The sequence below is a fragment of the Cryptotermes secundus genome, unplaced genomic scaffold, assembly GCF_002891405.2.
Source record: "Cryptotermes secundus unplaced genomic scaffold, Csec_1.0 scaffold579, whole genome shotgun sequence".
NCBI classification, from domain to species: domain Eukaryota; kingdom Metazoa; phylum Arthropoda; class Insecta; order Blattodea; family Kalotermitidae; genus Cryptotermes; species Cryptotermes secundus.
This window is the reverse complement of record NW_019719366.1, coordinates 737,655-748,627: the sequence shown is the minus strand read 5'-3', so window position 1 is coordinate 748,627 and position 10,973 is coordinate 737,655. Positions and strand designations below refer to the sequence as shown.

General features: G+C 40.3%; 1 protein-coding gene across 2 annotated transcripts; it reads right to left on the bottom strand.

Annotated features, from left to right (window-relative positions):
- Positions 1 to 1,512: 1,512 nt before the first annotated feature.
- On the bottom strand, positions 1,513 to 10,973 carry LOC111865008. 2 transcript variants are annotated; one of them, XR_004513094.1, is made up of 3 exons: positions 10,304 to 10,973; positions 5,100 to 5,570; positions 1,513 to 1,535 (listed from the first exon to the last, which is right to left on the bottom strand). XR_004513094.1 is itself a non-coding variant. In XM_023852696.2 (2 exons), exons 1-2 carry the CDS (start codon positions 10,848 to 10,850, stop codon positions 5,194 to 5,196), a joined length of 924 nt encoding a protein of 307 aa, XP_023708464.2. In that variant the 5' UTR covers positions 10,851 to 10,973; the 3' UTR covers positions 3,604 to 5,193. The 2 variants fall into 2 exon arrangements, 1 of the variants encoding a protein (XP_023708464.2); XM_023852696.2 differs by lacking the exon at positions 1,513 to 1,535 and having other exon boundaries at positions 3,604 to 5,570.

The window sequence follows — 10,973 nt, the reverse complement described above, 5'->3', positions numbered from 1 at the left end:
TGCTTCCTGTTTGCTTCATGCTGGTTCGTGGCTTATTCTTCAACCGTAAATATGGAGGCAATATGTTCCTCCGAAACGTAGGTTGATTTTCACCGAACTAAACGTTGTTTTATCCCAGAAGATACAACTCCTCATATGTGCCTCAGTGAGAACCTCAAATCAAATTTGTACCTAAATTTCCTACAGAATGAACTTTAGTTCTTTTGGAAGGAGGTCCTTTCCGGGAGATATTAAACTCTTGGATGCAGCACAATGTCGCTCCACTCCATTTCAGTCGATAAGTAAGAGAGAAGAGTCGCTGCTATAGATATCGAGATATCGTTGGATTGGTTGTTTAGGATACAAGGCTTCCTGCCCTGTTTACTTCAACTTACTCCTCTTGGCTTCATATTTAATGATCGTGGTGTTAATATTAATTTACTGATGATCCCGCAAGTAATGCAAAAAGAATTAACTGTATTTACAGGGTTTGTTATGGTGTACCTTGGACATATGATATATGCAGGTTGATCTGCAATGTATATTGTAAGAAGAAAATAACTCTGAAATACAGTGTATTTCAGAACTTCCTGGGTAATTAGCGAAAATACCTTGAAACACTGACCTTAAAATGATGAACAGTACAATAGAACAGCCGGAAGGATTTATATATGGAAAGAAATAAAGCAGTCATTGCAGACTGACGGTTATAAATACTTTTCCTTTTATACCAATAGAGTTGTCTTCACGCAATATACAGAGTTTGATCTCATTTCTAAGTAGGTCTTGATTTTTGTCACGTCATTCCCATATTCTAAAGAGAAAACTCGCTGTTCATTTTTCAAAAGAAACGTCACTTGTCTCTGAGACGTGTAGCAAGTGCTGATATGAGATAAATAACACACAGTGTCCCCATTTGCACCAGCAAGTTACTGTGAGTGATGAGTTCGTTTTACTTACATCTAAGGAACAGTTCGTGAAGTAGGTCTCGTTTCGACAGCCAATTGAAGTGCATCTGTCACGTTGCATGAGGTCTATTGTTAGGCAATGACAGAAACAGTGAATAGTGAACATAAGAGCCAGCTGTTCTTGCTGATAAATTGCGTTTCTGCTGACAGAGCAAACTTAATAAAGACACCTGGACACTTAAACTGAATATTTTTGGTAAAGGTGGAACGGTAAAATTGTCCCTGTGCTTAATTAAGCGCCATATCTTGACGTATGGGGGGTGAAATTACAGATCCATTTAACACCGTACAAGATATAGAAGGGTGGTCACCTTCAAGTTCCGGCCGCTTTACTCGGCACTACATCCATGGCCCTTGAAGAAAGAGTGTGGAGAGTTGCACTTCAGAAACACTCATTCTATGCTGATACATTTAATTTAGGGCACGCCTGCTGTTGGCTGAATTAGATGCGGTTTTTGTAACGAGTACATAGCACTTTCACATCCTAATACTAATTATTTCTAATACATTGTACGACTTCACAATGCACGAACCTTCTGTTCCTTTGTGAGAGTCCGTCTATGTAGGACAGGCAACACACTTCTGTCACTGTAATAGACAGTCATATTTATCAGAAAGACAGCATTTTATTTTATAGAATGTATCTCCAGTATATACACGTAGAAAAACCTACGTACTATGTTACTTTAAAACTTTGGTAACACTTTCTGTAACTATAGGGATGTAATGCATTATGTAGAATAGAACAAAAACTAGTTACTAATACTGTGTTAGCCTCTGAAGCACTGTAGATATAAACGTACATGTTGATATCAGAGAGCGGTAACAAATTTTAAAACTGCATCACTTGTGCCTACTATTTTTTATTTTAAATGTCACTTATGATTTGGATCATGCCGGTCCGTCACACTAGCAATATTATAAAAGGTTAATCAGCTCCGTCCAGTGTGATTGATATAACTTTTTTTGTTCTTTCTCTCATTTTTAACCTTTCATCCTTGACATGTTTCGGTCTCTAAGCCCGAAATATGTCAAGGATGGAAGATTAAAAAGGAGAGAAAGAAAAAAACATGTTATCAGTCACACTGGACGGAGTTGATTAACAATTTATAAAATCACTTATAATTATATTTAAAATTAAACTGCGTGAACACAGCAACACGAAAATAGCATGAGGGAAATTCGAGCGTACATTTTCGAGTACGACGACATGAAATAACAACATGCCCATGCAGTGTAGCAATTTCGATCAATAACAGTTTCCTGATAATGGCCTTATGAGGCCGAAACATATAGCAAGGAATAATATTTTATGAATTTTAAACGTAATTATAAGTGACGCTTAAAATAAAAAGTAGACGGATGAGTGATATATTAATGCAACAGAATGCTGAAATATACAAATAATATTTAAAACTGCATTGTAGGATTAATATGTACATTTGACTTCTACACTTGCAAAACAAATGTTCTTAACATTATATTGTGGCAAACAAATAAACAACTAATAGGCCTATATTATATTTGGTTTCACGTTTTTGTTCTACGAACAATGTTACAGGTGTAACCAAAATCCGCCGTTGTTAAGTAGATGAATGCAAAGGCGGCAAAAATAACAGTTGAGTGTGGGGAAATGATTATATGTGTAACGTGAACGAATATCTCCTGAATAGTGCGCGTGTACTCAATAAATTACGTTCATATTCAACAGTAAGCTGTATTGAAACCTATTTGGTCCTATAGTCTTCAGCTATGAGGATGTGCAAAGCCGTCGACAAGCAATCTCATCCAGAGATTCCAAGCAAAAACACTAAGGGCAATTGCAGACGCGCCACGGTATGTGAGCAACCTTACACTCCATAACGACCTAAAGATACCCTTCGTCAAATGTGAAATACAATGAACGGCTGAAAGGTACAAAAACCAAACTGTAAATCATGACAACGAATTAATAGAAGAGCTATACACCAACGGTCCAGTGACAAGAAGACTGAACAGAACATGGCCCCTAGACATCATCAATCAATAAAATAGACTACATGCAGGAGAAACATCACTGGATATTTCCCTTGCAAGCTAACCACCTACATCAAATTTACTTAATACTCTGAAATGATGTAGATTGTAAATAAGCATAATAAAAAAATATTCAACATTTACAAACATGTTGCAAGGATTATAAACAACACATAATTACCTGTATCAATGATTGATATTATTATTAACATTTTAATTGTCTGAATATTGCAGTTTTATTAATGATCGTAGTAACATAGGCCTAATTGCATGCAACAATGTCGTAACACTTGTTGCAGTTATTTTAAAATTAATTTATCAGTTGGTTAGTTTTGTAACTCTAAACGTAGGTAAAATAATGTTTACTTTATATTAAATGGAAATTTAGTTGTTCAGAATGTAAAGTATCATATCTAGAGTCTTAAGTTTGAATAATACTCAGTGTCTCACTGTATTTCAGTTATAATTTATCCTTTTAAATGCAATAATAAGAGCAGATAAACTCTGAGCACACTCCCATTTAAATAAATAAATCCATGAATTATGCACATGGCGTACATTTGTTTCAGTTTAATTGAACACTAAATAATATAAATAGTTGATGTAAAATTAAGAAAATCATTCTCTCTCTCTCTTTCTTGTTGCTACAACTTTACAACTTTGGAGCATAGGATATCCGTGAAACGCTTTGTTTCACTTCAGTTTCTTAATCCTAGGACGGTCAGTAGGACCTCTTCGACGGGAATCAGCCCTCGCAAGGCCTCCACTTATATAGGGATTCGAACCCAGGAAGTCATGCTTTAGACCACGCGGCTACTGTGATCGGCTTCATGATTTATATAACGAAATTAATATAAAAGAGGAAAACTTAATTGTTTGGCATGAACATAAATCGTATTTTGTTAATTTATTTACTACTCGTATTTGTTGTATGGGCTTTACTAAAAGCAAGATTATGTAAGGAGGAGTGGAAGAGCCTGCCAGGCAAAATAGTCAGGGCTACGGAAGAGTCAGGAAATGCAGCAGATGCTGCTGATAAAGCCTGCTTCTAGAATAAATGCAAAGAAAATTAGAAGGAAGAAAATAAGTACAGGAAATACCGGAAAATTCGGTAAAGTTGAAAGGTAAATTTGTCATGCTGAATTACCATATATACCCTGAGGACGCATGGTGGTTTGGAAGAAAAAACTTCAGGCGTTAAATGCCTCGAAACTCTATTTAAGTGAGTGGTCAGTTTCAAGCTACGGCTGCTTTATTTCCTGAGGTAGAGCCATAATGCTCATTGGGTCTGGGTCTACGTGGGCCCCACAGACGGTTTGGATGTTGCTATGAAGAGAAATGTAGTCGGCTTCCCGGCCCACAGACAGTCATATTATGGACTGAGCCCATAATAAGTTTCAAGACTTCCCAAGCTTACTTTGCTGCAACCTCGTGGACAAGGATATTCCACTACTTGGGTCTACAGCTACGGTTCAACATAATCGTGTCAGACATGTGAGTCAGAGAAGAGACATACCCTGGTTTAGCATAAGCATAAGTTCTCTTAGCACTTGCAGATTTTCATAACATAGAAACAGTAACTGCTCTCGTGGCTAGCAATTTTCTGTCATATTTTGAAATTCGCGATTTAGGGAACGTGTTGGCGTGATTTTACTGATGTCAGTATTTTCATATAGTTCCCTGGTTTCGAGAAGGATAATTCAAAATATTCTTCTCGTCTGAGTTACTTCATACGTATTCATCCTCGAACCTGCACGTATAGTGGATTTCTCCACTTCCATTTGTTTTTAGTCGGCCCATACACGTACGGGTCTGACTCGCGAGTCCGGCTCAGCTAGGAGACGGGCTCGGATTAATTTCACCTCACATGTATGAGCGTGGGGACCAACACACGGACGAGTTCGGCTCATTGCAGCCCGAGCCGAGTCGGACTCTTGAGCCAGACTCGTACTTGTATGGGCCCCCTTATCCTAGATGAACATACATGACTGTAAACAGTAGCTTATAAGTTTAACATCAAACACCTTTACAATAAGCATGAAATATTGATCCTATATTTTGTAGAAACTGGCCATAATGAAGTTGGTTTGTTATAAGGAAGAAATAATACTGCAAATAAGACTATGTACGATGTACATGAAATAATAACCGGTTGGCACTCGAGATCTGTCCTCTTCCCTACGACGTGGGACGGATGTGTGTAGGTGTGGCCGTCAGTGGCCGTCAGGAATCAGAGCAAGTCCGAGTACGGCAGGGGGACAGGCTGCTGTGACGGTGGGGACCACCTCCTATGGTAATGGCCGGAGTGCTCTACGTGATACGGTGGTTGATCCACGTGTTCCTGGTGCCAACCCGAGTATGCCTGTCCGTGTGGATCATTGTGAATGTGGACGTGTATATCCGTTGGTCCTTGGTGTGGATGTCCGTAATGTTTGTGCTTGCTGAAGAGATTGCTCACAGCTAGTATGAGTAAGATGACACCGATGGTGAGCCCCTTGAGCGTCAGCACCAACAACCCGCCGATCATGGTCGTCATGACACCCATCTTGTACATGATGGGCAGTAACAGCATGAGGCGCTTGCGCGGTCCGCCGAAAGTGCGAGGTTCTGCGAACATGCGTAGCAATTGGTTATCCAAAAGTGCTGTAGCAATGAGACAATCATGTGCTGTAATAGGTACCACAATGTATCTGAGTCAGAATGGTCTGAGCCTAAGTCAAGACTCATCTCTCACGAATGCGAGACGGATGGTCGAACAGTTTCGACACTAATTCATTTAGAATGCGTAAATGTTGTATGTATTTCTAGTTACGTAACGAGCCTGTCAGTAAATCCTATTTTTGGTGTCTTTTGGTGGGATTGCAGTGAATAATGAATTTGAAAGGATATGGGATGAACTGGTCGTGACCTAATTTATGGTTATAGTCCTAAGGAAAGCCACGAGAATCCTCAGTCATAATGATAAATGTCCTGGTCAAGATGAGAATCCGGTTCCTACCAGTAAAGCCATAGGAATTCCTGTGACAGTAGCCTCACTCTTTCGCATTGTCGCCATGATGCAAAACTTACTTCAAAATATTTCATACATATTTCTGTGTGTATATGTAAAGATTTATGGGGGCACGCGGGAGCGTAGTTGGTTGAGGCACTATGCTACAAGCAGGAAGGTCGCGGGTTCAAGTCCCGATGAGGGCACTGGATTTTTTCAATTGACCTAATCCTTCCAGCAGCACTATGGCCCTGGGATCGACTCAGCCTCTAACAGAAATGAATACCAGAAATTAATTAAATAATTTTCCTGGGGAATAAAGCACGGTTGGCGCGTAAGGCTGACAACCTCACCGCCATCTGTGAGCCGATTGTCTATTCTGCTCTATTCTGGGCACTGAATTGTGGCATCAGTAAACGTCGTGCTGAAACATTGATAAAATTAGTCTCTTGGTTAACTGTTGGATTATTTTAGAACAAGGTGTAAATTACCATTTAAGTATATGCAGTTTATTTCCTTGCAGTGGTTACGTATTGTTAAAACACCGACATGTTTCGGTCTCACACGTTCATTTTCGGAGGAGTGTGACCGAAATATGTCGGGGTTTTAACAAACATGTAACCAATACAAGGAAATTAATTAGATATACTTAGTGACAATTTACGTCTTCTTCTAAAATAGTATATGGGGGAAATGAAATCTGTCAAAATACATGCAGACCAGTTGCTGGGCAGCAACTGCGAGATAAGGAAATATACAACGGCCGTTACTTCGAAAATGAGCGTGTTTCAACGGAAAGAATTGGATGCAACAACAAAGCAACGGCCGAGAATCCAAAGGAAGGGGAATGTCCGCTATTGAAGCCGCTACCGAGCAACGGCTAGTGAAGAAGTGACAGTGGACAATAGTTTGTGTGCGTGTGTGTGTATAATAATGAAATGTAAAGTGTAAACACGCGCTGTATCAAAGAGTCAAATAAACTCGCTTATCAATCCAAAACCTGTCTATAATCACAATACATATCACATGACATTATATGCGTTGCAATAGGCCCGGGGAATTCCGGATACATCAGATAGAATTTAGGAAACTTACGGTTAATCAAGAAACGAATTATTGTTGTGCTGAGAATGTTAAATCTGATTCATGTCATGACATGAAATCTCACTGTGGATTTGGGGGTAATGATCACACTATCTTAAATTTGAAACTAAATGGTGAGTGGTCAGCTTTATATTGTAGACTCAGTAGGACCCTTGTATACGGTCTCCCCAGACCAGGTGGATGGAGGCTTCGTGCCGACAAAAGCTGTTAGGAAGAGGAAATTCTGAGTATCCTGGCCAAAAATTGAAACCAGATGGTTCAGTGCGGATTGCGGCAAAGTGACTGGGTACAGAACTGACAGGCGGCTGAGAAAACAGCATGAAATACGAAAGATATTCGGAAAGTAAGGAGAATATTTGGACCAAAGAGAGGTTAAGTGACAGGAGGTTGGAGAAAACTGCATAATGAGGAGCTTCATAACTTGTACTCTTCTCCAAGTATAATTAGAATGATCAAGTCAAGGAGGATGAGGTGGGCAGGTCATGTAGCACGAATGGGGGAGACGAGGAATGCGTATAGGTTATTGGGGGGAAAGCCAGAAGGAAGGAGACCACAAGGAAGACCAAGGCGTAGGTGGGTGGACAATATTAGAATGTAACTTAGAGAGATAGGATGGGATGATGTGGATTGGATAGATCTGGCTCAGGATAGTGACCAGTGGAGAGCTCTTGTGAACACGGTGATGAACCTTCGGGTTCCATAAAATGCTGGGAAATTCTTGAGTAGCTGCAGAATTGGCGGCTCATCAAGAAGGGCTCATGAGTAAGTAAGTAAGTAAGTAAATTCGGAAAGTAAAGATACAAAGTCCACAAAATATTTGTAAACCATTTTTAAGGGATTCACTTGTAGCACTTTTACAACACACCTTTATTAACTTTTCAACATAGTCACCATGGATCGCAATGAACTTAGTGAGCCTGGGAACGAGTATTTTGATTCCAACGTCGTAGAAATCCCCCGCCTGCTCTCGTAGATACTGAGAACAGTTCTTGACACGTCTGGACATTCTTGATGTAGTTCGTCTATGGTTAAACGTGTCAGCGCGAATGTTTTCATCAGTTTTTTGATGATTTCATCACTGACAACTGATGACATTCCACTCCTTATTTCATCATGATCACCACTTCTTTCCGCTTCAAATTCACGACACCATTTTGCCGCATTTTGCCTGTTCATAACATCTTCGCCGTAAACATGAACAAGTTGGCGATGAATTCCAGCAGAAGTTTCTCCTTACTCGTGAAGAAATCGAATTACTGCAGGAATCTCACATTTGGCGCGATTTTGAATCGACACGGCCATTTTAAACACATACTGTGAATACTACGTTACCGTGACTGTGGCCGGTGAACTGTGCCCTGTCATACGGTTCCTGTCTCACACAGTAACACTGCCGCTTCTAAAAAAACCCGTCGCATTTTTACTGGATTTGTATCTTTACTTTTCGGATATTCTTCGTATTATTATCATTATTAGGCCTTCCAGCCTCTTATCCATCGGGGATCCTTTTCTGGGAGCGAATCGACTGGAGCGCAAAGCTGATCGCTGTGTTGCTATCTAGAGCCATGTAAAGACTACGTGGAGTGTTGCCTCTACTTCTCCTATATGACTATATGACATGATGATCAGGACCAAGTAAAGTAAAGTAAAACTATCCCTATAACAGGCCGTGGAGGCCCATAGGGTTGTGAGACGTTGAGGCTCCTACATTTTCTACACTTGGCTCTCAGAAAGTAGTGATATCAGGCTTATGCACCAGCCACCCTTTACCCTCAGGAAGATTCCTGGTAATAATTTCTGTTAAAGGCTGAGTTGACCCCAGGGCCATAGTGCGACTGGAAGGATTAGGTCAATTGAAAAAATCCAGTGACCTCATCAGGATTCGATCCCGCGACCTTCCGGCTTGTAGCATAGTGCCTCAACCAACTACGCTACCGCGTGCGATGGTCAGGACAAAGAACAACTTTAACTTCAAGACACTCCTTATAATTTTAAGATCAATAAACTCTTCTTAGCCGGTCATGGTAGCCGAGCGGTCTAAGGCATGCACTGTCTTCGCTCGCTCGGAAGCCGGGATCGTGGGTTCGAATCCCACTCAGGGCATGGATGTTTGTGTGCGTTTTTCTGTGTTTGTGTACAGGTAGAGGCCTTGCGACGAGCTGATCACCCGCCCAAGGAGTCCTACAAAATGTGTAAGATCTAGAAAAACTGAAGTGAATAGGGAAGTTCGTGGAGGTAGGCCTAGGCCCATTGGGGCTGTAGTGCCAAGGAAAAAAAGACTCTTCCTTGCTCTAAATACCTGGGCTATTAATCCTTCAGGAAGTCGGTAAGACCGTTCGAGGAGGCAGTTATCTCAATTAACAAACAAAAACTGAGAAAACTGGAAGGAAACATTAATTTGAACGCTCAATTAATTCAGTTGAATATTCTCGTATGTCGTTAATCGTCACTACATAATGAGGAACTTCATAACTTATACTCTTTTCCAAGTATAATTAGAATGATCAAATCAGGAGGATGAGGTGGGCAGGGCATGTAGCACAAATGGAGAAAATGAATGCATATAGGATATTGGTGGAAAGCCAGAAGGAAAGAGACCACTGGGAAGACAAAAGTGTAGGTGGCTGGACAGTGTAAAAATGGATGGGATGGTATGCACTGGATTGATCTGGCTCAGGATAGGGACCAGTGGAGGGTTCTTGTGAACATGGTAATGAACATTCGTGTTCCATAAAATGCTGCGAAAATCTTGAGTAACTGCAGAATCTGCCGCTCCTTAAGAAAGACTCAGCTCCATTAGTAAGTAAGTAAGTAAGTAAGTCGTCAGTTATCATATAATCAAAACGTTTTCAATTTATGGAGCTTAATGTTTCCTGTACTTTATTTTATAATCAATTTTATACGTTAAGCTCTCATTTCAGAAAGTCGATTAAGTTAAAGTTGAGCATCCCGTGAATGTGTTTTATTACATCGATAGTAATCAAAATTCGGTTCGATGAGTAACTTTTAGTGTAGGACCTCAGTATGAGATGCACTCAAAATCTGTTCAGTACTGTCAGAAATGCGACACACATGACTGAACGTGGCCTTTACATAGTCTTTGATTGATGCTTTCATCCCATGCAGAAGAAATACCAGTATTTATAGTAGGCATGTTTAAATATACGAATTATAAAAATGTAAGTAAATTTAATGTATGCCAAAGCCTTTATGTGTGAACTTCTGGAAGTGAACACGTCGGCCTTACCTCTGTCTTGTACCTCTAAGGCGATGTCCATCCTTCCTCCGTAATTCAGATTTCGAAATACCCTGATGTCCATTCCAGGCAGTAGTTTCCATTTTAAAGAGTGAGTCTTAAATATGTCAAGTGTTCTCTGCACAAGGAGCGCAGTGACATATCCGAAGCTCCCATTTGCACCGTCTTTTAATTTCTCTAATTCCGCCCTCGACATAACATTCTCTTTGTCACCACCAGCCACTCTTTCCAGCACAATATTTTGAGCCAGACTGTACACATTTGTCCGCGAAATATCATTCACATTCGCCAACATTGACTGAACACACGTGTGCACGTCTTCACAGTGATACTGAATTTCATTTTGTAATAACTCGTAGTGGGAATCACTTCTTAATTTTGTTGCTTTAGATTTACCTGGGTGTGAAGTAAGATATTTCGCTCCCGACTTGTTTGCTGCAGATTCCACACTTGATGTTACGTAACCATAGACACCTCCGGTACACTCAGAAAAAATAAAAAAACACCAACACGTGAAAATAACAGACAGAGTATTCATTGTCGTCACTTTCTACCGCTCATATGGCAACTGAATGCACATCGCAAACACAGTCGACTTTTATACAACCCAGGAAAACAGCTGACACCTCTAACTGAGGGCGAAAAGAGGAACAAGAAGAAA

Bases quoted from the DNA above. Each gene is read 5' to 3' on its own strand.
- LOC111865008 (XM_023852696.2), bottom strand. From the start codon at position 10,850: ATGAATACTCTGTCTGTTATTTTCACGTGTTGGTGTTTTTTTATTTTT. The intron at 5,571-10,303 runs GTAAGGCCGACG...GCATGTTCGCAG, and splicing joins CTTAGAGGTACAAGACAGAG to AACCTCGCACTTTCGGCGGA.